Source organism: Pipistrellus kuhlii, unplaced genomic scaffold (assembly GCF_014108245.1).
Source record: "Pipistrellus kuhlii isolate mPipKuh1 unplaced genomic scaffold, mPipKuh1.p scaffold_m20_p_3, whole genome shotgun sequence".
In the NCBI taxonomy this organism is placed as follows: domain Eukaryota; kingdom Metazoa; phylum Chordata; class Mammalia; order Chiroptera; family Vespertilionidae; genus Pipistrellus; species Pipistrellus kuhlii.
In genome coordinates, this window is record NW_023425529.1 from 73,563,882 (window position 1) to 73,591,433 (window position 27,552).

General features: G+C 33.1%; 1 protein-coding gene across 8 annotated transcripts in view; it reads right to left on the reverse strand.

The window, feature by feature from the left end:
• CEP290 (centrosomal protein 290) overlaps window positions 1–27,552 on the reverse strand; it is a 113,545-nt gene that overhangs the window by 46,403 nt on the left and 39,590 nt on the right. For all 8 annotated transcript variants that reach the window (XM_045588314.1, XM_045588313.1, XM_045588319.1 and 5 more), the window contains 16 exons: window positions 27,361–27,510; window positions 25,152–25,267; window positions 21,741–21,843; window positions 21,263–21,493; window positions 17,234–17,407; window positions 13,923–14,034; window positions 10,630–10,835; window positions 9,128–9,279; window positions 7,579–7,690; window positions 6,196–6,651; window positions 5,354–5,518; window positions 3,815–3,922; window positions 3,494–3,628; window positions 2,057–2,323; window positions 1,315–1,422; window positions 507–706 (listed from right to left, as the gene is read on the reverse strand). In XM_045588314.1, coding sequence (XP_045444270.1) covers window positions 507–706; window positions 1,315–1,422; window positions 2,057–2,323; window positions 3,494–3,628; window positions 3,815–3,922; window positions 5,354–5,518; window positions 6,196–6,651; window positions 7,579–7,690; window positions 9,128–9,279; window positions 10,630–10,835; window positions 13,923–14,034; window positions 17,234–17,407; window positions 21,263–21,493; window positions 21,741–21,843; window positions 25,152–25,267; window positions 27,361–27,510 — 2,795 coding nt within the window. The remainder of the gene's footprint in view (window positions 1–506; window positions 707–1,314; window positions 1,423–2,056; window positions 2,324–3,493; window positions 3,629–3,814; window positions 3,923–5,353; window positions 5,519–6,195; window positions 6,652–7,578; window positions 7,691–9,127; window positions 9,280–10,629; window positions 10,836–13,922; window positions 14,035–17,233; window positions 17,408–21,262; window positions 21,494–21,740; window positions 21,844–25,151; window positions 25,268–27,360; window positions 27,511–27,552) is intronic.

A 27,552-nucleotide genomic window follows, 5' to 3' on the forward strand; every position in this document is an offset into this window, starting at 1 on the left:
AAAAAAGTTAATTTTTCATACAAAAAATATTTACAGAAACTCTATTGTGTGCCAGGAACTGTTATAGGCTTATAAACAAAGTTTTATATCTATTTGTTACTTTACAATTTTGAAATTACTTTCTTATACAAGAGCATGTGGCCTTCATATAATCATCCTGAAGGAACCAGGTTAATTATTGTCATTTCCATATTACGGATGATGAAATGGAAGCATAGAGGTTAAAAACAAGATTCTAGACAAGATTCTGGGTTGGTGCTTGAAACTACAGTAGACTAAATAGATTCAAATTTTGACTTTCCCACTTGCTACCAGTCATGTAGCTGTGGCCTATTTTCCTATGTGAAGAATGGGGAGAATATGACCTATTTTATAATGTCCTGAAGATAAAACAAGATAGATAATATACATAAAGCTTTCAGAACAGTGCAGCTAGAAAACAGGTTTATCCTCATTATATCATTATTACTATTCGCCTATTGTGTTAATACATTTCTAAGGCTTACCGTAATTTGATATTTTCAAAATCTTTGATTTTTAATTCAGTGATTTCTTTTTGTCTCTCTAATTCTTGAGATACTTTTTTTAGTTTTACCAGAAGTGAAGCGAGAGAGTCATCTTGTTCTGCTACTGTCTGTTCCATCTCAGCCAGACGAATAAAATGCTTGTTGGTAGGAACTGGAGTAGGAGACTGTTTTAGTAAATCCTAGGAATTGTGAATAAATTAGCTATAAACATGTATAACTCAATGCAATGTTTATTCCATAATTTTAATGTATTCCTCAAATAATAAAAAAATAATATATAAGCTAAAATTTAATAGGCAATGAAAGCTTAAAGAAAATATTTAATAGAGATCAGGTTCTTTGTGTTCTCGGTATCTAGTAAAGTCCCTACATGTAGTGAAGTATCAAGAAATGTGGATTGAATTAATGAGTTAAGGCTCACGGATGATAAGGTGTGCATATTAGGAGATGAAAGGTCATTTCATACCAAGTTGACAAAGATCAGCTCCAAGTATAAGCTGAATTCAGAACATGAAAATCAGTTATGAGCAAAATTTGAAAAAAAACACAAAAAACGACCGAGGTCAGATCATGGAAGACTTTAAGCATATGGCTACAGAATTTAAACAAGATTTTATAAGCATCAATTTAGGGAGAAGAATGATCAGAGCTATGTTCTTAGAAGATTATTCTGGAAAAAAAAAAAATAGGGTGGCTTCTATTCCCTTCACCCCCCGCAAAAAAGAGAGCAAAATTTTCAAGTATATGATCTCAAAAATCTGTAAAGAGTAAGTTCTTAGATTCTTACCCAAGCTGTTTGTTTGAATTTATTGAGTGAACTATCAGCCTGTATTTCTAATTTATGATGAAGAATATGAAGGTCTTCTTCATGTTTCTTAACAATTTCTCTTTGCTCCTGTTTTACAGAAAACCAAATATATTACTTAAATTCTGATTTAAATACATTCACATTAGAATCTTAAATATTTGTTATCTTTAATCTTCCAAAACTCCTGAGATAGAGAAGGAACAATAGCTGCATGCATATATTTACACCAGTATGCATTTTCACTGGCAAACCAAGTTGACAAGTCCGGCCTTAGATCATAATTTAATCTTAATATTAGAATAGTATGTACCCAATATCTTTTAACTTGTTTTTAGAAAAAAATTTTAAGTTTTTAAATGGAGATTTTTTTCTGTCCACCACCACCAAAGTTCTAGCAAATCTGATTTCACTTATTACTACTAATGAGACAGATTTCTAACTTCCTCACCTATAAATTCAACTGGTATTTTTCAATATCATGGTTTCTCCATGATAGCTATTCCTGACTTAGTCAATCCATATGGGAAAGATTCACATATATAAACTGCCATTTTTCTAACAAATCTGTAATCTAATCACATGAAAGTGATAATTCCAAAATAGAGTAATTTGAAAGGCAAGAAATGCACTACCACTTCAGGGAAGAATAATATTTGCATTAGGTAGATAGATGATAGATATTAAATAAATAAACAAACAAATAAATAAATAAATAAATTACCTCTCTGGCTTTTTCCAGAAGACGCTGATATTTCTTTAACATGTCTTCCTTCTGATTCAGCCTTGCTTGCATGTTTGCAATAGTCTGCTGAGCAATTTTCAATGTGTGATAGGACTGTGGCTCTATCTCTTTTCTGCCTAGTTCAGCTATAAGCTTTTCTCGTTCTACGGTGGCAGGTAAATGAAGCCTGAGTTCGTTGATTACTTTGTCTCTTGACAAAATATTTTGCTCTGCTAACCGTAAAGCAGAGTCTTTTTCTTTTAGCTTCTGCAATGATCAAATCATATTATTAAAGCATATTTTTTATTTTAAAATGTTTCATCTGAATTTTAAATTAGTTGCAAGTTCAGAGAGGAGTTTCCCTTTATTTTTCACAACATACTTAAAATAGTCAAAAGATATTAATAATGTTAAACTGATATTTTTATGTGACAGCTAAGTTATCTGTATGCACATTTTAGTTGTAAGACGATTGCATGAGTTAAGAAACAATTATTATGAAAATGAAATTTAAGGTAGTTTATTTAGATGTTATAGTTTTAGAACTAGAATTGTATGGTGGTGCTAAATTTAGGAAAAAACTGTAATAAATTGCTCCTTTTACTTCAGCCCATTGACTCTCAGAGTACTACAAGAATAACTCATAAATTAGCTGGGTATAAAAATTGGAACTTTACTGGCTCAAGTCAATAAGTCACTATAATAAAATCTGTGGTTTATGAAAACAAAGTAGAAAAGAAAGTGTTGCCTATTCAATTGGATTAAGGCAGATATCTTAAATGAAGTAACTCAATGAAAATTCACATAAAATGATAGATCTTATAATCACTGAAGAAAATCTAAGTTTCCTCAATTGACTGAAAATATGCAATTTTAATAGCAAAATTATTTTTAAATGTGTTTACAATTAATATATTTAGATGTAAACTAAGATGAAAATCATATTCAGTTTATATTACTTTCCATATAATTTAATAAAGAAGATATTTGATCCTCTTAATCAAGTTGTAGGCCTAGATTAAAGAAGTAATTTCTAGCTCTCCTTCAATCCCTTTAACTACCCACAAAAGGAATTAACTGAAACTGATTCAGAGTATACAACATACACTTCAAATAAACGAGGCTGAACACAATACTTGATCATACAAAAGAAGGTGATATATTGCTCATAAAACTACAATGAAACGTTCTTTTTGTTTCAATACAACTGATTAGTGTGCCCAAAAGTAACAAGTTAATTAAATGAATAATTAATTCTAATTAGCCATATCTGTTTTTCTTTATTGCCTATTAGAAGCATGAAGGGAGAGTAGAAAAGGAGGGTGGAACTAGCAACAGATTCATCATTCTAAACATCATCCTCATTAAAATAAATTACACATGTAAAAAATTCTATATATCCAATATACTAATCAAAATGCAAATTTTTCTAATTACCTCCTCTAGTGATTTACAAGTTGCCCGTGTTTCTAGAATTACTCGAACATTTTCCTTAATTTTTCTTAGAGCAATCTCAAGTTGATTTGGAAGAGGCAAGCTTGGGTCTGGCATTGATCCTGTCACATCTTCAAACTATTAAAAATAGCATTAAAATAAAACAGTTGTAGCATTGAAAGAAACATTAATTTTTACAACTATATGATCAAACATGGTTAAAGCCCACTTATATTTGAACATAAGCAAACAGAGTAGCTTTAAATATAAGTTAAAGCCCACTTATATTTGAACAGAGTAGCAAATAGAATTAATCACTCAGACCTTTTGTGCTGCATGTAGTATTTCATTTTGCTGACGGTCAAAAATGTCTAGTTGACGTTCCAGCTCAACTTCTCTTTGATCCCAGGCCATTTCTCTTTCTTCATGAAACTGAAAAAAGATATTTTGCATCAGACATACATAGAAACACTCACCAAGCAAACAACAGGAATTTTTACATACATTTTAAAAATATATATATTTTATTGATATTTTTACAGAGAGGAGGAAGGGAGAGAGATAGAGAGCTAGAAACGTCGATGAGAGAGAAACATCGACCAGCTGCCTCTTGCACACCCCCCACTGGGGATGTGCCTGCAACCCAGGTACATGCCCTTGACCGGAATCGAACCTGGGACCTTTCAGTCTGCAGACCGATGCTCTACCACTTAGCTAAACCGGTTTCGGCTACATTTTCTTATTTAATTCCAACAACAAACCTTTTAGGTCACTACTATAATTTTATGGGGAAAGGAAGCAAACTCAAGAGAAGTAAAATACTTTGCCATCAAAGAGATAGGCAGATATGGAGTCAGGATTTTAATTCATCAATGCATTCATCTATTCATCCATCTATCCTCCTATCTATCCAAAATATATTTAATGACATACTATATGACAATCACTATTCTAAGCAATGCAAGCATAACAGTAAACAAAGCCAAGTCCCGCAGCCCCTCACCCCAGCCGGCCCCATCCTTGATTGGTCTCTCCTACCCTTATCAACTGGCCCCACCCCCGATCGGCCTACCCCACCCTGATTGGCCCGAAGCCCCTCTCCCCCAGCAGGCCTTGCCCCTGATTGCTGCCACAGATGGGCCCTCACCACCCCATTTGGGGGCGGGGCTGGCCGGCCAACTTCATGCAGCCCTCCCCCTACCTGGCCAAACCCCCGATCAACCCCCTCCAATCAGGGTCAGGAGCCAACTGGCCAACCACCCATGGCCCCTCTTGCAGGCGCTGACCCCCAATTGGTCCCTCACCATAATCGGGGTTGGGGTCCGCTAGCCAACCATCCTTAGCTCCTTCCACCAGCCAGCCCAGCCCTGATCAGGCCCCTATCTGGGTGGGCTGGCCAGCCAACCCCCGCCATCTCCTCCTCCCTACAGGTCTGGCCCCGATCTGCCCCGATTGGGACTGGGCCAGCCAGACCCCCTACCTTCTGCATGAATTCGTGCACTGGGCCTCTAGTTTCAACATAAATAAATATGCATTTGTATAATGGTTTAGAAAACAGAAATTAGAATATTTTATGCCATAATAATGAAAACTATATTCAAGTAGCAGAGTGAAGCAGTCACTTCTACAATGTTATGTTTAAAATCTTACCAAGAGCCCAGCTAAGTGGTTGAGCATCAACCTATAAATTAGGAGGCCATGGTTTGATTACTGGTCAGGGCACATGCCCAGAGTTGTTGGAGGCAGCCAATTCTCGCTCATCATTGATGTTTCTATCTCTATCTTCCTCTCTGAAATCAATAAAAAAAATTTTTTTAAAGAAAATCTTAGCAAGAAAACATCAAAATAAATATAAAATGAAACCTTATTCTGCTGTACAATTTCTTCCTCCAGACTGCTGATTGTATGCTCATATTCAGAAATTATATTATTCAAATATTTTATTTCTTCTTTATCCTTGACTAATTCTCGATTTAATTTTAGCTCTTGAAGACGGAGTTCTTCTATTTTCATATGCCAACTGATTACCTAAAGATTTATAAATTATAATACAATGTCAATGCTATATAAATAAATATTTCTCCACATCCTAATGATTTTAATTCAAACTAATAGATCCTATAATAAAATAAAATATAAAATTATTTTGGTGTCCCCCCAAAATGTATATACACTTTATTTTGAAAATGAAATGTACTTTAATAAACAATGTATTTATAATGACTCAAAGTATATGTATACATTTTTTGATCCACCCTATATTTCTAGCCTAGAGAATAAAGTTTAGTTGCAAGATAATTATGTTTCATTTAAATTCTTCAAATAAAGGTAAAACAAAAATTATATCAAAAATACATGCAGGTCTAATACTTGTAAATTTTAAACAAATAATGATTACAAAGAGTAGAATTCAATTGATAAGCACTATAATGTTTAAAAATTATAATTAGTATTTTATTAATATATATAAACTTCTCAAGAGTATTAAAAAGCCCTTATTATTTTAAAACCTAAGTACTTCTACTAAAACTATTGCTTAGAAGAATCTCATTTAATTTTTACAAATAGAAATTCAAGTAGGCAAAACCCCTAATTTCTAAATTAATAAGTTAAAATATATGTTGTGTTTCTCAAAAAGGTATATATGAATAACTTAAAATTGTGTAACTCTTCTGGAAACACTGAGGTTAAAATCACTGTTTTACCTTTTGGGCTCCCCGAGCATCCTTTAAAGTGCTTACTAACTCTTCCAGCCCCTTTAACTTTAATTCCATCTCCATTGTTCTGTTCTCCAAATTTCTGTGTTCTTGCAGAGAATTTTTCATTTCTTGCATTATCTTCAGTTTGTCATTTTGTAACTGAATCATTGTCTTAGAGAACTTCTCCTGCTGTGCCAGGGGCAAAGCTCCACTGAACTGGCGTCGCAGAGACTGAATTGTCTGGCGCAGATGTTTGGCTCTGTTTCTCCCCTCCAAACGGGCATAATAGAGAGCCTGCTCTTTCTCATCCAGTTTCTGTTCTAAGCGCAAATTATAGGCCTCCGTCTTCTGCAGTTTCGATGTGACAGACTCCAACTTACCAAGAGCAGTGACCTCACTAATTTGAAGAGAGACAAGGTGTTGGTGCAACTTGGCAATTAGTGCCTTTTCGTCCGATTGTGCCTAATATAAAAATACATATATTTGTACCAAGTTTCAAGTTTTTCCTATGAAATTATCATGGATTTAATATCATAATTTACTAAACATTTAAAAGTGTGCTACATGAGATCCTATAAAAATCTAACCTTGCTTTAATACAAATTACCAAAAAATTAAAAAGCAAAATCAGCAAAAAACAGAATCAAATAGGTGTAAAATCCAAATGTGGCAACTGGCTAAGTAACAGTTGGAATATTATGGTGTTGTGTTTTTCTTTTAACTTCTATATGTAAACTATAATACTGATGTATACAATGTTATTCACTAATTATTTATACTTGATAGATCAACTCAGGGATCCTCAAACATTTCTTTTTATTTTTTATTAATATTTTAAAATATATTTCTTTATTGATTTCAGAGAGGAAGGGAAAAGGAGAGAGAGATAGAAACATCAATGATGAGAGAGAATCATTGATTGGCTGCCTCATACACGCCCCTACTGGGGATTGAGCCAGCAACCCATGTATATGCCCTTGGCTGGAATTGAACCTGGGACCCTTCAGTCACCAGGCTGATGCTCTATCCACTGAGCCAAGCCAGCTAGGGCAATTTTTATTAATTCTTAAAAAAACATAATGTGAGAATATATGAAAAGTTACAGAAAGCTACAAGAGAAAATATTGTTATAAAAGGCTTACTATGTCTCCTCAACTGACTTAACTCTGATCAGCAGTCAGCACAATGCATTTATAGGCATTTAAATGCTTTTCTGTATTATGGTTTTTTGCATTAAGTTGCAAACTAATCAGATTATAACTAACGAGAATATGAGCCTCTATTTGATATATTCTTTAATTAAAACTATAAAATCATCCCAATATCTAATGTGAATTTAGAAAAAAGAAAAAAATCTATATACAATAGAAAAGCCAACACTGTACATACCTGATAGTCTAACAGTTGCGTTCTGATGGACTCTACTTCCTTTTCCCTGGACTGTTGTTGTACATTCAAAATTTCAACTTGCCTTTTGGCAATGTCAGAAATCTCTCTCAGTCTAGGAAGTAATATTTCAGAAACAATTAGGTACATTTTCTAAGGGAATAAATACCAGGATTTCAAATTTTTAGAGCCTTGGAAAAGCCATTAGATTCCATCATCTCTTCTTTGTATGAAATGCTAAAGCAAAATTTCTTAAGTTGTTTCATGAAACATAATGCCCAGAGAGGTTAACATGTGTTTCATGGAAAAACTTCATTTTCAACACCCCTCCCTCCTTCCCTTGAAAAGTCATAATACACAGTATCGTATTAAATGTTCTGAGCAGTTTTAAAATGAAAGTTCTCTGAAACTATACATAGATAGCATTTTCCAAATGTATGTGGCCAATAAAAAGGAGGGGCTTTATGGTAATTTATTAGATTTCTTATATGACTACTAGGAGAAGACTACACAAGTAAAGTAAAATGCATTTTACTGTAGATTGAAATAATTTTAGTTCTGTGTGATAGGTAACTTAGGTTTCCTCATATTGATTAGAAGTTCTCAATGACAGTTCTATAAGTTTTTATTAATTAAAATATAATAATGAATTAAAATATAATCATTAAAATGAATAACATAAGTTTATTTCAAAAGGTAATGTGCATGAGATGAAAGAATTAAAAAGAAGTATTCTTCACAGTGAAAATGGTTAGAAATGACTGATATTCCCAAAAGGATATCAAAGCTCCAAAAAATTGCTATAACTATGAAAGGTTATAAAACCTTTTTCACTAATTATTTGTACTTGACAGATCAACTCAGGAATCCTCACACTTTTCTATTTATTTGTTTGTTTGTTTGTTTGTATTTTTTATTTAATTTATTGGGATGACACTGGTTAACAAAATTATATAGGCTTCAGGTGTACAATTATTTAAGACATCATCTGTATGTTGTATTGTGTGTTCACCACCTCAACTGGGATCCTCATACTTTGTCACTGAAGTAAAGCATGATTATAAAAGAGAGTGACTACATAGCATCTACCTGGCACATAGTATTTACACCTTACATATATTTTGTGTTCCAAGCAAACAAACTGTTTCCACACTTAAAATGAAAATAACAATGTTACTTCATGTTAGTAAGTATAATTGTATGAGTTAACACCTGCTTAATACCTAGTACAGTATACATGGAAGATAACCAAAATTGAATCAAAATCTGAAATGTTTCATTATATTTTTACAGTAACCTAAACAGATAAAAGATGCACTATTTCTTCCTTAATAAAGTGAAAAAACTTAAGTTTAAATAAATTAATGGTTCTTCCCCAAAATATTTAATATGCAAAAGAACTACTTAATATTATTTAACCATATTCTTAAAAGAAAATCAGTATTTATTGCCGCTAAGAATATTACCCATGTACCACTTTAATTAGGTTTCTTAAAGACAAATTAGAATAGACACATCTAACCAAATGACCAGAAAGTTTACTTGCACTCACTTTGACACTTCCACTTTTAGTTCCATTTCATTCTTCTCCAATTCTAGAATCCGTTGTCTATCAGCATCACTTACTGTCTTGCTCACACTACCAGCTAATTCGTCTCTTAACATCTGTTCCACCTTCTGTGCTTCCAAATTGATTTTGGTAAGCTAAGAAAAAAATAACAAAAAATATTCAAATAAATCAGATTTTGAAGAGATTTTCCCTTTATTGTTATTTTTAAAATTTATCTTTATTGTTAAAAGTATTACAGATGCCCCCTTTTCCCTATTAACTCCCTCCATCGTGCACCTACAACCCCCCAAAAAGATTTTCCTTTTTTATTTAGCTTTAGCATACTTCAGTCCTCTTTACTTTGCATTACCAGATACTGAATTGAGTGTGAGGTATTAAGAATAGATTGAAAAGGGTAAAAAGGGAAAGAGTCAGAAACAAAGTATGCAAACTCTGATTATGCACCAACCCACCCAAAGTCATTTATGTTAGACAGTAAATCCAACGATATCAGAATTTCTGATATTCTTAATTTGTTAGGAATGCAGTACACTCATCATATTTTACTTCAATTATATAACCTATAAGTAAATCTCATTGAGTTTAAAGTCTTAATATGTATTTTAGTGATAGTAAAATAAACAACACCATGCTTTAAAAATTATACTAATTCTCAAGGTAAAACAAATGTTACATGAATGCTACTTCATCATAAATTGTTGAATTTTTATGAACTGTATTTATTGCTATCCACTTTAATTATTCTGAACATGTCAAAAAAAAATCTAAAACCTCCTATCTACACTAATAAAAAAAAGAGTAAGATGCAAATTGACCATACCTTCGTGACGCCCACCAGCCAAATGGGAGTATGCAGATTAACCCAACAAAGATGGCGGGTTAATTTGCATACGCAGGTGCAGAGTGGCAGGGTGCGTTCTGTACTGCCCCAGCCACTCCAAACCTCTGGGCCGTGTGGGAAGGCGGAAAGGTGGCTGCGGGCTGGAGCCAAAAAGAGGCTCTAGCTGGAGCCAATGTGGTGCCAGCAGCCAGGTGAAGGAAGGCCCATTCTTACAGGAATGTTCGTGCATCAGGCCTCTAGTTAGAATATCAAGTCCTTGAGAGCATGGTTACTGTTTGCAGTACTTTGTTTCCTGCTAAAACTCCAGCCCCTACACAGTGTCTGGAATGAAATAGGCACTCAATAAATATTTGTTAAATGAATGGGTAGTATTGGAAGGGCATTCCATTATTAAGCAAATAAACTTTTTTGCACATTAAATCTAATCCCATAATGCTAGAGAGAAATAAAAACTCATTCATAAAAATATTTGCTTTCTTTATAAACATTTAAAAACAACTTTCATTTTTATCCATTACATAAAATATAAGCACTATATGAATATGCTACTTCAGAGATACAAACAAACCTCTTATATAATACAATGTCTACCATGATTAATTCCTTATTTTCCAATTACATGATAAAAATGATAATATCAAACCTCAGCAAATTTGGTTTCCAATTCAAAATTACGTTCTTCCATTTGTTTTAATGAAGTCTTTATGTGTTCATACATTTTCTGAGAATGTTCAGCCCGCTGCCTTTCATTTAATTCCTTCATCTCTAGCATAGTGATTTTTTTTGAAATAGAAGCAATCTCACTGTTAGTTATTGATTTCTTTGTCTTATCCATGTTAGACTCATTTCCTGTATAGAATAATATTTAAGTTAATCTTATGCTGTTCTTATCAAAATTATATTCTAGATATTTTAGACATTATGTTCAAGGGCTAACACATGAGGCTTTTAAATTATGACAGATCCAGATTCCAGTCATAGCTCTGTTATTTCCTATCTACTTATTGCCTATCCCATTTAATCTCTCTGGCATTAATGTTCTTCATCATTCAAATGATAACAAAAATTATTCCTTGCCCTATCCGGTTTGGCTCAATGGATAGAGAGTGTTTCAACTGAAGACTGAAAGGTCCCGGGTTCGATTCCAATCAAGGACACATACATTGGTTGCAGGTTCAAACCTTGGTCCTGGTTGGGATGCTTGTCGGAGACAACTAATCAATGTGTCTCTGCCATTAATGTTTCTCTCTTTGTCTCTATCCCTCCCTCATACTTTCTCTAAATATCAATAGAAAAATATTCTCAAGTGAGGATTAATAAAAGAAAAAATTCCTCATGGAATTATTGAAATATAAAAGGTATACTGTAGATGGTGTCACAGGCAGAGAATCAATAAAAGGAAAAATACATGTATTTTGTTAACTAAAAGGAGAAAAACTGTATAAGAAACAATTCAATAAAACAACACTATTTTGTGAATATAAATGCAGTGACTTTATTTTAAAGTCTCATGGAGTCAAACTGAAAGTAAAATACAAAGCCATATGATTAGGGATCTCATTAAATATTTTCTTTAAATATGAGTATTACTTGGCCTTTGTAAACATCTAATATCAAATATTTTAAATTACTGTATTGGTTATTAATCTCATAAATACAGAAACATAGATGCATATATGTATATCTAATATTATGTAATATATGTATGACATGGCTTTTCTTTGGACATAAAAATCTGTGGTTAAATCAATGAGAACAAAATTTTAAAAAAATTTACCATGAGAAAGCATCACAAAGGATTACCATTAGTTACTTAGTTGTTTTTTGAAAAGAAGAAAACTAATACTTTTGATTTGCATAATGCACATTTTCCAGGGGGAAAAACACACACACACATTTGGTACAGTGTTTTATTTTTTTGGAGAATCAATTAATCATATATTCAGCAAAATCAATTATTTTAAGGAACTAAGCAGTGATTCATAACACTAATAATAAGCTTGAGTTTTAGAAATGAATTTGCTCAAAGATGTATATATTTAAAACAAAAAAGAAACAGTTTTGGTATCTGCCTCAGTTTTAAGATGTACTTCATTTTATTCTGTATGTATCTTTAAACATATGAATTTAGAATAGCTACTGTAAGCAGTGATCAAGTAACTAACAGTAATAGTTGACTGGAGGTGCTAAAAGTGTTAGTAAATCAGTCCAGGCAACCTCAACACTATGAATGAAAGAAAAAAAAATGCTCTAAATATAAGTATACAAAGAACATAAAACCCTTTCTCCATTCATTTCTGTGCTAAACTATGATAATGAAGAGAGGCAGGTCACAGGGGCTGCAGATTAGCCATGTGTACATTCATGTGTGTGGAGTTTTCTTAGAGAGAAGGGGTAGTCCACAACAACCCAACATCAACAAACTCCTGGATAATAAATCCTAAAAAAGTGATGCTTTTAAACAAAGATATAACAACAGAAATTAAGAAAAGTTTTTAAAACTTCCATGACTTAAAGCCATGTATGGAAGAAATGGAGGATTTTGAAAATTAAGAAATTTCTAAAGATATTCAGACCTTACAAAAAAGAAATTGGGTAAAATAAACAGGAAACTTACTAATATTGTATGTAATACACTTTTTCATATTTTTTTAAATATATTTTATTGATTTTTTACAGAGAGGAAGGGAGAGAGATAGAGAGCTAGAAACGTCAATGAGAGAGAAACATCGACCAGCTGCCTCTTGCACACCCCAACACCGGGGATGTGCCCACAACCAATGTACATGACCTTGACCGGAATCGAACGCGGGACCTTTCAGTCCACAGGCCGACGCTCTACCACTGACCAAACCGGTTTCGGCCACTTGTTCATATCTTAAATGGTATCTTCTGTCATGTAGAAGCTACATGGAAATCAACTCACTTCAAAACTCTTAATGAACTAAAAATTACATTTCTAAAAGTAGCTTATTTTAGACTTCCCATTGTTAGGTCTCTGTAAGCTACAGATCTCAGTCACTAATACAATAACACGGCTCCGCTAATACTTAGTAACAGAAACTATGAACAGCTTAGAGCTCTGAGGTCTAGAAAACAGAAACATGACATCTTAACCAAAGCAGCAAATGTGTGTGAAAATTATAATTCATAAAGCTACAACATAAAATTATTTAAATGCTATAAACTAAGGTAACCTATTGAAAAACTAATATGGAAAGCCCTAGCAGGAGCAACAAATATTTTAATACCCTCTGAGACAATAATATTGGCTAGATATACATGAAGATGTCCACTCTAGCACTACAAGCAATAACAGAAATGAGAAAAAGCTAGTGATGTAATCACTTGAACATAGAAAGGTACTACATAAACATTTATATTTATAAGTATAGTGAATAAAACATAGCAATAGTTTGACATTTACTAAATAAATAGAGCATAGGTTTACTATAATTTAATGTGCAATATTTAAGTGTACAGAAGGCTATAAAAATTATAATATAGTAGTGTAACTATGGAAAATATAAATTTAATTTTTTGATGCTATATAAAAACTTTTATCTTAAAAATATCAAATGATCTATTCTTAGTAAAATTTTATACATAGTGAAAGGCCTCATATTATTGCCATTAAAATACAGATATTTCAAAATTATCACCAGTATTTACTGATAAGTGGTTCAAAACAGCAAATGTTGTTTTTTAACATATAATTTTAATTTGAACAAATCTAATTTTATAACTAAAAACTAAATTTTGGTAGAGTTTAGTCCAAGATATTATTCAACTGCCTGCCAAATTAAACTGTAATGTAGAGAATTCACTTTTATCAAAATGCTTCCTTTCTATGTGGTAGAGAAAAGAAAGTTTAGGTGCAAAATATTCTCTATTAGATCTTAAACCATTTTATATTATTAGAGTCACAGCACCTACCTAATTTAGTTTCTTTTTCCCAGGCTTGTTCAATAGTGTGAAGTTTTTCCTTAGTAATCTCTAGTTCTTTATTTATAGATTCTATTTGCTCTTTTAGAGATGCATTTTCACACTGAATAAAACAGAAACATCATTGAGAAAATACATTATAATTCAGACTACTACCATAAGAATGACATTGTCTGAACTTTATATAATACCCCCAAAACTTACAATCTAGTTAGTCTTTTTTTTTTTTTTTAATTAGAAGTTTTCACACATTAGGTCTATACATAGCCTATATAATAAAACCCTAATATGCAAATAGACCCAAATAACAGAATGACTGGTTGCTATGATGTGCACTGACCACCAGGGGGCAGATGCTCAATGCAGGAATAAGATAAAGTTGGAAAGATCACAGGGGGTGCGCCCCTCAGCCAGAAGCTGGGCTCACAGCTGGTGAGCACAGCAGCTGTGCCTCAGCTGCAGGGCGATAAGGAGTGAGAGGTCCTGGACTGTGAGAGGGTGCAGGGTGGCTAAGGGACCCCCTTTCGTTGCACGAAATTTTGTGTGCCAGGCCTCTAGTATAATATAAAACATTATTTTTAACCACCAAAATCCTGTATATCAAATACGTATCCCCTAGAGGCTGCCATGTTCCTTCGATTAAGCTAGAATACTCACAGCTTCAAAAACGATCACACACTGGAGCTTTCTTTCCTCATTCACACAAATAGTTACTGAGCATCCCTAGCGTGCTATATGTTAATGGTAATGAAAAACAAAACACATTTTGGCCTTCAAAGGCCTGACCTTTGGTGTCTGTAGGTATGTATGTATGGCAGGAATTGGGAAGGATGTGTAAGACAGCAGACAGTAAACAGGTAAGCAAACTAACAAAAAAAAATCATTTAAAATGTCAAGATCTAGAAACAAACAGAATATGGGCCCAGGAGATAATAAAAGGAGGAATATCTAGACAGAGTGGTTAAGGAAGGTATTAACCACTGAAGAGGTGGTTTATAAGTTGAAACTGAAGACATTTCCAGTCTTAACAAGAAACCAGCCATGGAATGAAATGATATACTGGTGAACCCAGGTGCTCTAAAGCAGGAAAGAAAGATGTTGAAGTGCTAGAGGACTTGAGCATATTGAGAAAAAATAAGAGGGGAGAGCGGAATAAGATAAAGTTGGAAAAATAACAAGGGAATATACCCACACACAAAAAATAAAGAGAAAAATTAAAAAAAAAAAAAAAAAAGCCTAGCCTGTGTTGCTCAGTGGTTGAGCATTAATCCATGAACCAGTCACTGGATTGATTCCTGGTTAGGGAACATGCGGGCACAATCCCCAATAGGGGGAATAAGGAGGCAGATGGCTTACGTTTCTCTGTCACCGAAGTTTCTATCTCTCTATCCCTATCCCTTCCTCTCTCTCTAAAACCAATAAAACCATACTTTAAAACAACCAAAAGAAAACAACAAAAAAGAACAACAAAAAGATAACAGGGCCTGGTATGTCAAGATGACAAACTGAAATTTAACTTACTAAATAAAAGGGAATCATTTAAAGATGTTAAGGAAGAAGTTTTAAACAATTCGAGGATGAAATGTAGAGAACAGAAGGGTGAACAGAAAAATCAGAAATTAGTCAGGAAGATACTATAAAGTCCAGATGAGTAATGATGCTGGCTTAGACTAGAACAGTGGTCAGCAAACTATTTAGTCAACAGAGTCAAATATCAACAGTACAAGGATTGAAATTTCTTTTGAGAGCCAAATTTTTTAAACTTAAACTTCTAATGCCACTTCTTCAAAATAGACTCTCCCAGGCCATGGTATTTTGTGGAAAAGCCACACTCAAGGGTCCAAAGAGCTGCATGTGGCTCATCAGCCGCAGTTTGCCGACCACGGGACTAGGTTAATAGCAGTAAAGAAGGAGAAAAAGAGGACATACATGAATTAATTACATTTGGGAAATAAAAATGATAGCAAAAACAGTAACTAGAGAAGAGCTCTAAGGTATTTGCCTTTAACTGAGCAGATAATTTGGCACCATGCCTCTAGTTTCTGATAAGGATGAGCAAATCAGAAGCTTAATTTGCTTACCATAAAGGTATGGGGAAGTTAAGTAGCTAGAAGAGTTAAGTCGCCACACAAAGGCTCTGGGCCATATTCACTATCATATTTAAACTTATGCTACCTACTTCATCCTGCTCTTCTGTAACTACCAGTAAGAAGGAATGGCTTGTCAGAATGGCCAACATCAACAAATCAACAAATGACAAGTGTTGGCAAGGTTGTGGAGAAAAAGGAACCCTCGTGCACTGCAGGTGGGAATGCAGACTGGTGCAACCACTGTGGAGAACAGTGTGGAGTTTCCTCAAAAAACTGAAAATGGAACTCCCATTTGACCCAGCAATCCCACTCCTAGGAATATATCCCAAGAAACTAGAAACACCAATCAGAAAGGATATATGCACCCCTATGTTCATAGCAGCACAAGCTACAATAGCTAGGATCTGGAAACAGCCTAGGTGCCCGTCAGCAGATGATTGGATCCAAAAACTATGGTACATCTACACAATGGAATACTATGCTGCCATAAAAAAGAAGGAATTCTCATCATTTGCAGCAACCTAGATAGAACTAGAGAACATCATGCTGAGTGAAATAAGCCAGTCAAGGAAAGAGAAATACCACATGGCCTCACTCATTTATGGATATTAAAGAACATTATAAACTGACAAACCAAAAGTCAGATATAAAGACAGTAAAGCAACAAGCAGACTGTAAAATTACAGCGGGGAGAGTAGGGAGATCTGGGGGAGATAAGAGATCAACCGAAGGACTTGTATACATGCATATAAGTACAACCAATGGACACAAAATTCTGGGAGGGAAGGTATGTATGGGAGGGGGGGGCAATGTTAAAATATGTACACAGATAATAATTTAATAATAAAAAAGAATGGGAATTTGCCGAGCTCATCCATGGCTGGGGAAGAGCCATTAATATCTTACCTACTATAAGCTACAACCACAAGGAACAGAAAAGCCATGAGAGAATAATTTGTTCTGGCAACAAAAGTAAGGAAAAGGGATGGGTATTTAATGATGCTTCTTTTGATTATAATATTCCAACTGTTCCATATTCCTTTTTCTTTCTTAATTTCCTGATGGAAAGAGGTTTGATTCAGCAAAATCATTCAAGTTGACTACAGAGGATGACCTGGGTCAAACTGCCCAGAAGGCATTTTGCACTTACAGATACATATGACCAAAGAAAAATGGCTGATATCACAGGGTTTTCAGATCACACAAACTTACCTGTAGGTGTTCCAAGTTATTTGTTCTTTGAACAAGCAAATTATCTTTTTGCAAGATGTCCCTGTACTTAGCAGTCAGTTCATTGTATTGTTTATTGGCCAATTCTAGTTCAGACAGAGAAACACTATTATCCATAACTTTTTGGAGAGCAGCAATTTTGAAAATGGCCATCTCCTATGTAAATAAGGGTACAATCAGTTAAAATACTGTACTGTTTTTTTCTGGTGAGGCACTAGCCACTTTTGAGAAAGATAAGATAATATAACCAAAAACAAAAGAAGTTTTGAGAATAATTTTAAAAATAAGATTTCTCAAAACAGTAAAAATAAAAATAGATTTCTCATATAAGAAAAATATTGCAATAATAATAAATTTTCTGTTTCATATAACAAATCACCTTATTTGGAATTTTTAATCATAATAAAATGAATCCTTTTATAAGTCTTAAAATAAAATTCAGTTAATTTGAGTAAAATAAAAGAAGTAGCAGGAAAATACATAATTTAGACTATCATTAGCTTTTCTAAATTTCATAAAATTAATAAAATAACTTCCCTTTTGACAACTGGATGGCAAAATTAGCATTGCCACAAGTAACCTTTACAGCTTAGCTATTTCTGGTTATTATAGTTACAAAGACTAACTGTGCAATAAAATAGTTTTTTTTTGTTCACAGAAACATTATTTTAGGAGAAAAAAGTTTTTTTTTTATCATATCTATCCATAATAATGTCAAAATTTTTAAGTTACTTGACTCATGTTCTACTCATTCACTAAATAGCTATAAAAAGTCACAATTCAAATACACTATATTAACGCACACACACAAAAAAAATCTAAACTTTCAGTTCTCTTCAAAGTAATCTGATAAAGAAGGCAAAGAACAACGAATTTTATGTAGTGAAAAAGATAAAGAATTTATAGTTATAATTCATTCTGAAGTCGAGTAGTAAGGAAAACAAATATTTGTAATGGTGCTTCAGATCTCATTTTGACGACTTTTTTCTCCATGTAAAAGTACACACTATTCTACAATACCCCTAAGGTTTGGTTTTACTTTTTCTTTGTGGAGGGTGAAGGACGTTATGCTTCAGACCCCTCTTAAAATCACCTCCCCCCCAATTTTTTTATTTTGTTTTTCTACTTATTATAAAAAATAAAATAAAATAAAATCCAGCCCTAACCGGTTTGGCTTGGTGGATAGAGCATCAGTCTCCATACCGAAAGGTCCCAGGTTCAATTCTGATCAAGGCCATGTACCTTAGTTGTGGGCACATCTCCAATGGGGAGTGTGCAGCTGATCAATGTTTCTCTCTCATTGATATTTCTAACTCTCTATCCCTCTCCCTTCCTCTCTGTAAAAAATCAATAAAATATATATTTTTTTAAAAGAAAAAAAATCCAGGTTGAAGAGGAAGAAGATTGTAGTTCTTTTTTCCCTTCTATTTCAAACACCAGCTATATTTGTAATACTCCAAGGAAAGTATATTCTATAAAATATAATGCAAAAATAAAAACAAGAATACTTAAGTGTTAACATTTTCTTATTATATGCCCAAGTAAAAATAGCTTTTATTTTTCAACAAGTTTTTTTGTTGCATCATCATTCAGCTTTAAGAATATAATGAAAACAGGGTTCTTAGCATAATAATTTCACCCATTAGTATATTTAAAAGGGTATGATAAGGAAGTCAAGTTCATTTTCATTTTCACTTTAAATTCTTCTGTTTATATGATGCTATGTAAATTTAGACATGTCAACATGCTTAAAATAAGCTACATTGTCCTAGCTTATCTGGCTCAGTGGATAGAGTGTGGGCCTGTGGACTGAAGGGTCCCAGGTTCGATTTCAGTTAAGGCACATGCCCAAGTTGTGGGCGTGATCTCCAATGGGAACATGCAGGAGGCAGCCAATCAATGATTCTCTCCCATCATTGATGTTTCTATCTCTTTCTCCCTCTCTCTTCCTCTCTGAAGTCAATAAAAATATTTATTTTTTAAAAGCTACATAGTAAGATCATATTTAAAATAAGGTGCAGAGGAGCACATATAGCATGTAACATTTTAAGTCTTCGTTAACATGTGCAAGGTGAAACATTAGAAGGATAATCAGTTACCTATAGGAGGTGAAAGGTACAGAAAGGGTCAGAAGATTTCTCTGACTGAATTTTTGAATATGCAAATACTTCTATACTCAAATTAAAAAAAAAGTAATCCCTGAAATTAAAAACAAATGAGCTTCAATATATATTAAATGTCTGGATAACCATACAAAGGGAAGAATTTAAAGTTAGTGTCAAATATGTTACCCCTAAGTTAGAGATAGTCTAAAGAAAATAAAAACTGTAATGAAATTTTAAACTTCATCTAGTAGCATTGTTGTTGTCACTATTCATACTAATGCACATTTATTACTTTTAATTAATGTATGAATATTATAGGATAAAACAAGTAATTATTTTAATATTAGATTTAATGTTTTTTAATAGAGATTTCCATATAAGAAAACAGAAACATGAGTATAAAATCAAAGGTTATTAAAACTTCATACGACTTATCCTATAATGTTAAATTTGAATTAGCAATAACATTACGAACTCCTGGTTTAAACATATACATATTTTCCTAATGTGTCCACTGAAAGGAACTAGTACCAATAACACTCAGGCATCAATGACACTTAGTGACCAATTTTTGGGTATCTAAATTCCTTCCCTATTAAAAAAACCAGGGCTATTTAGAGAAATGGCTTATTCCAAAGCTGGATAAAAAGTATACAAGGTAAATACTGGGCATCTTATTGTGCCAGAAAACTAACCAAACTTTGAAGCTTGGTTCAAAGACTAATTGATTCTTGTCAAAAGTTCACAAGAGACAGCTCTAAAGGACTCCCATTGGCCAAAGTTGAGAAACAAACAAACAAACAAAATAAAAACAATCACACACACAAAAAAAACAATGACTCCAACTATTAAAGCATATTGAATATTTAAAAAGTGTGTGAAAAAATAAATAAATAAATAAATAAATAAATAAATAAATAAATAAATAAAAAGTGTGTGAGTTTGCTAGGACCCTTAGATAAGACAAAGTGGGAGTGGAGTACAGCTCAGTTTTCTGAAAAGTGATCCTTAAAAGAAACATATGAAGATTTTATATTATCTTTCCTTTCTGGTAGGAACTATCCTTTAAGATAACAAAATAGCCTGAGCTAATTAGGGAAACCGCTCTGCTAACAAATCTAGAGAGCATAATGTAACTAGAAAATGATAATTTTTGCAACTTTTAATGAAATAAGTGAAATAGGAAACAACAAATATCAGTGGGTGCTAAAGCTATCAGGAAAAATGACAAAAAATTGATTATTTGGATGGTACCAAAATTTTCCCAAACAGTTAACTAAAATCATTTAATAATAGAAATTATCATGAAACATGGGACTATCAGATACTCTTGAAATGATGCAATATAAAATATCACTTAAATATAAAGCAAAAAAACATTACTTATGAAGTATTTTTGTCAAAAATATTTAACCTGCATATAACCTAGGCTTCCAGGGTAACTTTAGCAAATGCAATGATTAGAGAAACAAGTAAAATTATGCAAAAAAGAATATAATTATCATCATATAAGTCAACATTTTTCAGAGAGAAAAAACTATTGGATTCTATATTAAAAAGATAAGTAACATTTAACAAAAAAAGAAAGGTCCTCAACTGAATCGTAGGACAACTAAGGAAATATGAATATTGTCTGGACATTAGATAGTAAAAGGAATTCTTATCAATTTTACTAGGTATAATAAAGTTATTGTGGTTATGTCAAAAAAAGTTTTGATTTTAGAGATGCACACTAAAATACTTAGAAGAGAAATGTCTGCAATTTAAATATTCCTACAAAGACAGAAGAAGCAATTATGGCACAGTGGTAATAACTGTTAATTATTAATCCAGATATTAGGTGTTCATTATATTATCCTTTCTTCTTCATGTTTGAAAATTTTCAAAGATAAATATTCAGATTTACCTTAAATCGTTGTAAACGTCCAATTTTTTCACCAACTTCAGTTTCCATTGATATCAATTCATTCTTCTGTTTCTCATTTTCTTTTCTAAGTTGGTGCTCCATTTCTATTAAAGTAGTATATTGCCTTATGAGTGACTTTTCGTTGACTTGCAAGACGGTGATTTTTCTACTATAATCTGAAAGTGTACTTTTCATTTCATCCGAATCCATCTGAAGAGTATTGAGCAAGTTCTGCACAAAGATAGAACTTGTTAATTTTAGCTATCTTAGTTTATACAATATCATATACCTATATTCCCTCATGAGAGAGAATCATTGATCTGCTACCTTCTGGATGCCACCTACAGAGAATCAAACCCGTATGTGCACAGATGTGGAATTGAACTGTGACCTTAGGGTTCATGGGAGATGCTCAACCACTGAGCAACTCAAGCCGGGCTACAATATCATATATTGACTTCAAAAGTGTTTTACTTACATTATATTCTTTTACTTTTATAGCATCTTGTTGAATTTGACTATCAAGTTTTTTCTTTTCTTCTTTCATTGCTTCAGATTCTGTTTTCCATTTCTCCTTTTCACTAAAAAAATAAAAACAAACATGACAATATGCTAAACATAATAAAATATTTACCACAGGAAGAGAAAAAGTCTCATAAAACCAGAGTCACTGTCGTCTCAGTGGTTGATTGTCAACCTATAAACCAGGTCACAGTTTTATTCCATCAGGGCACATGCCTGGGTTACAGGCTCGATCCCCAGTTGGGGGTATGCAGGAGGCATCCAATCAATAATTCACTCGCATAATTAATGTTTCTATTTCTCTCTCCCTTCCTCTCTGAAATCAATTAAAACATATTCTTAAAGAGTACTGTAGCTACTCAGTACCTAATAACATAAGAATATCAAAATTCTCTTCAAAAAAGATTTAGCCTGAAAGTGACATTTTTACGTAATAAATGCAAGGTAAAAAAATATTTTATCAATCATTTTCATTATACCATGAACCACCACCCTACAATTGTACCAATATAACAATGGCTGTTGAATCTTATGAAGATTTTATCAAAAATAGAAAATCATTAGGAAAATAGACAATCCCTCAAACTAATTCTGGAAATCAAATATCAATATTCTTACCCTACTCTTAAACTTGAGTGTTAACTACTTGCAAAATATTTAGAATACAAATAAAATTAGAAATCATTGGACATAAAAGAAGACATTATAGAGTTTCCTCAAAAAGTTAAAAATGGAACTCCCATTTGATTTAGTAATCTCACTTCTAGGACTATATCCCAAGAAACCAGAAACACCGATCAGAAAGGATATATGCACTTCTATGTTAATAGCAGCATAATTTACAATAGTTAAGATTTAGAAACAGCCTAAGTACCCATCAACAGATGAGTGGATTAAAAAACTGAGCTACATCTACACAATGGAATACTACGCTGCTATAAAAAAGAAGGACTTTTACCATTTGCATCAGCATGGCTGGAACTGGAGAATATTATGCTAAACGAAATAAGCCAGTTGAAGAAAGATAAATATCACATGATCTCATTCATATGTGAGATATAATGATAACATAAACTGATGAACAAAAATAGACCCAGAGACAAATGGTGGGAGAGGATGGAGGGGGGGGGAGGGGGAAGGAATAGAGATCAACCAAAAAAAATATATGCATGCATATTAGCATAACCAATGGGCACAGACACTGGGGCAGTTGGGGCTTGCCCTCAAGGGTGGGAATGGGGGTTGGGGGTGGTCAATCGGGGAAAAGAGACATATGTAAAACTTTAAATAAAAAAAAGATGTATCACAGGCATAAAGAATAAAAATGGCAACAAATAGGTACCTATCAATAATAACCTTAAATATAACCTTATGCTTCAATCAAAAGATATAGAGTAGCCCTAGCCGGTTTGACTCAGTGGATAGTGACAGCCTGCAGATGGAAGGCTTCCTGGTTCAATTCCAGTTAAGGGCACATATCCAGGCTGTGGGCTCAATCCCAGTAGGGGGCGTTCAGAAGGCAGCTGAACAATGATTCTCTGGCAATATTGATGTTTCTATCTCTCTCTCCCTCTCCCTTCCTCTCTAAAATCAATAAAAATATATTTAAAAATATATAAGGTAGCTGAATGGATAAGAAAACAAGATCCATTTATATGCTGTCTATAAGAGACAAACTTCAGAACAAAAGACTCACAAAGTCTTTTGATGAAAGTGAAGAGATAGAAAAAAATTGTCCATGCAAATTGAAATGAAAGAGAAAGCTGGGGTAACAGCACACAGATCTGAGAAAATAGACTTCAAAAGATACCATTGTAAAGACAATTAAGGCTACTTCATAATACTAAAGGGATTTATCCAAAAAAGAGGATATAATCCTATTAAACATATATACACCCAATACAGGAGCAACCAAATATATAACAATGTTTCTGGAGGATTTTAGGTGAGAGATCAACAGGAATACAATCATAGTAAGAGACTTTAACAAACACTAACATCACTGAACAAATCTTCTAGACAAAAAAATCAAGAAGGAAACATCAACACTAAACAACACATTAGATTAAATGGATTCAATTGTCATTTACTGAATATTTCACCCCAAAGTTAGAGAACATACATTCTTCTCAAGTGCACATGGGGCATTCTCAAAGATAGACCACATGTTAGGACTATACTAAGTGTCTAGAAGTTCAAGAAGATTGAATCATATCAAGCATCTTCTTAGATCACTATGATGTACACTAGAAATCACCTGCAATAAAAACATCCAAAACGGTCAAACACATGGAGGTTAAATGGTTTGCTATTAAAGAATGAATGGGTTACCAATGAGATCAAAGAAGAAATAAATAACTTCCTGGAAATAAATGAAAATGAACACCCAACAACCCAAAATCTATGGGATACAACAAAAGCAGTACAGAGCGCAAAGTTCATAGCACTACAGGCCTATTTCAAGAAACAAGAAAAAATTTTAATAAACAATCTAACCCCACAATTTAAAGAATTAATAAGAGAACAACAAGAAAAGCCCAGAGTAAGTAGAAGGAAGAATATAATAAAGATCAGAAGGGAAATAAATGACAAAGACTAAAAAAAAAAAAAAAAATACAAAAAATCAATGAAACCAAGAGGTGGAAAAATAAATAAGATTGATGAACCTTTAGCCAGAATTATCAACCAACAATGAGAGAGGACCCAAATAAATAGAATCAGAAATGAAAGAGGTGATATAACAACTGACACCACAGAATTACAAAGGATTGTAAGAAAATACTAAACATCTGTATGCCAACAAGCTGGAAACCTGGACAAAATCAAAAACTATAATCTTCCAATGTTTTATCAAGTATCAGAAAGCTTGAATAGAGCGATAAACAAACTATGAAATTGAAGCAATAATAAAAATAAAAATAAAAAACAGATAGCTTCACAGGAAAGTTTTACCAAATAATTAAATCAAAGAACTAATACCTACCCCCCTTAAACTAGTCCAAAAATCCGAGTGGAAGGAATACTTTCAAGCACTTTCCATGAGGCAAGCATTATCCTAATTCCAAAACTAGATAAAGACACTACAAAGAAAAAGAAGTACAGGCCAATATCCCTGATGATGTTCATATGTGCCATGACATTTATAAGATTCTCATATCTGACCATTTGCATATAACTCACTTGTTTCAGAACACCTCCATGAAAAAGGTATTACTATAACAGAATATTTTAAATACTAAAATGACACAGATAGAGTGGAAGAGGCAAGAGAGAAGAGTAAACAAAATATGTAAATTTCTGATGTTCTGTTCATTATTAACATGAATATGCTGCAATTATATTTATAAAATGTTGTCAACAGTTATACCTCAGATATTCTTTATATAATAAGCTCTGTTGATGACGAATTACTGCAAATTTTCTGTTATACTCTTCAAGAGAATCTTCTAAATCTTTTAACTTATTTTCTTTATATTCCAGTTCCTAAAAGTGGATTTAGAAATAAGAATGTAAAAAAACATCAGAATACATTTTAAACCTGAAGGTAGAAATTTATATTCTGGCAAGAGTATAGAAAACTATAGAAACAAGAACAGTCACCATAAGTAGCACAGATCATTCCTATGATTATTTTGAATATTTTCGTTTAAGGCATATGGAATGAGGCAATATATGTAAAAGATAAGTACTATAAAACAGGTAAAATTAATTTTATTATATATGATAGTTACAGTAACCACATAAATTATCAAATACAGTAGTTGTATCCTTACCTTTAGTCACTTAGTCTCACATACCCTTTCATGAATATCCTACATAATAAAAGGCTATTTTGCAAATTGTCCCCTTGGGAGTTTGACTGCTTGCTATGACATGAGCTGACCACCAGGGGTTGGCGCAGAATGAAGGAAGGCCCTGGACAACAGCCAGAGCCCCAATCAGCCCTGATTGCCAGCCAGGCCGAGGGTCCCTACCCGTGCATGAATTTCATGCACTGGGCCTCTAGTGTGTGTGTGTGTGTGTGTGTGTGTGTGTGTGTGTGTGTGTGTATCCACTTGGATTATTCTATCATAATTAATTTTTTTCAAAGATTAAATTGAGACTTAGAAGATTAAGTAACTTATTCAACAATAAAACCCATTAGCAGTACCTTTAGCAACCATTTCCTAAGTATTAATGCTGAGCTTGGTGCCAGGTACCTTAAATATATGCATCACTATAGGTCAGGCCTGTCTGACTCCAAAGGCCTTGCTACTTCCCTCACTCTATGCTGTCTTAGGATTGAAGTCCAATTACCTGTTTTATCACTTTGAAAAAATTTTTAGATTCCCAATCAGTGCTCTCTCTCTATGCTACCATAGTGCTTCTCATGTTTTTTATAAAGACTAGAAGCCCGGTGCATGAAATTCATGCACAGGTAGGGTCACTAGGCCTGGCCGGCAATCACGGCTGATCGGGGCCTTCCTTCCCCAGCTGCCGGCTGGGGCCTACATTAAAAGTAATGTATAATGCTAATTATAAAGTGATGTTCTAAGTAATTAAGGTTGCTGCTGCTTAACTAAAGATAGCATATAAATTCCAATATCCAGAAAAAGATTCATTAATATAATTTCCAAATATAAAAATAAGAATTTGAAAATCTTAACTCAAGTATATTCAGAAATGGATTATCTAGGAAAGGGAAACAGAAGTGCTTATAATATAAAATATTATTTTAACTCATTTTTGTAATTATACTGTAATATATGTAATGTTATGGGTAGTCACACTTCAAATGAAATAATGAAAAGCATCCTTTGTGAGGCCATTCATAATAACCATGATATAGACGGCAAACTGAGAGAGGGCAAGCAGTCCACAATCTAATTTGCTGATTAATAACACTGTACAGAGTAAATTAAAAAAAAAAAGAAAAGAAATAAAAGAGAATTTAGTTTTCTTCTTCTTGCAGTTAAAAAAAGAAATAATTTTAACCATCATACTAAAAAGACTTAATTCACTTCAATTGCTTTTCTAACAAGCAAAACACAAAAGTGCCCATGTTAGCCCTGGTCTGATGGCTCATTTGGTTGGAGTATTGTCCCATTCATTAAAAGGTTGTGGGTTCCTTTTTCAGTCAGAGCACTACCTATGTTGAATGTTTGATCCCAGGTTGGGGTGCATATGAGAGGCAACCAATCGATGTCTCTCTAGGTGTCTGTGTGTGTGACTCTCCTTTTTTCTCTCTCTTCCTTCCTCTCTTTTAAAAAACATATCCTTAGGTGAGGATAAAACATAATAATAAAATAAATACATAAATAAAAGTGCTCATTTCATTTATACATTACAGTTTAGAACAGCTGTATATTATTCCAACTGTCAATCATATATTTCATATGAATGATATCCAGTGAACAAGGTGTATCAGTATGCTTCTCGTGCAGATAAATGGAATTAATTTTATCTATTACATTCCATCTAACATCAAAATCCATTAAAATACACCTCTGTTAATATGTTAAGAACTCAAAAAATATGTGAAGACTAAATTGAACAACATACTATCAATTGTTCTTTATATATAAAAATTTTAGTACCTGTAAAATATGTATTAAATATTCATTCAGAGAATTAATAATATTGGCACTAGATGGTGCTATTCCATCAGGCAAGTCTACCCCTTTAAAAACAACATTTGATCCTTCTGATTTCCGTAAAAGACTGGTTTCTTTTTCAAGATGATCAATCTGGAAATAAAGAGTTCAGGAATGAGAATCACATCTCTATAC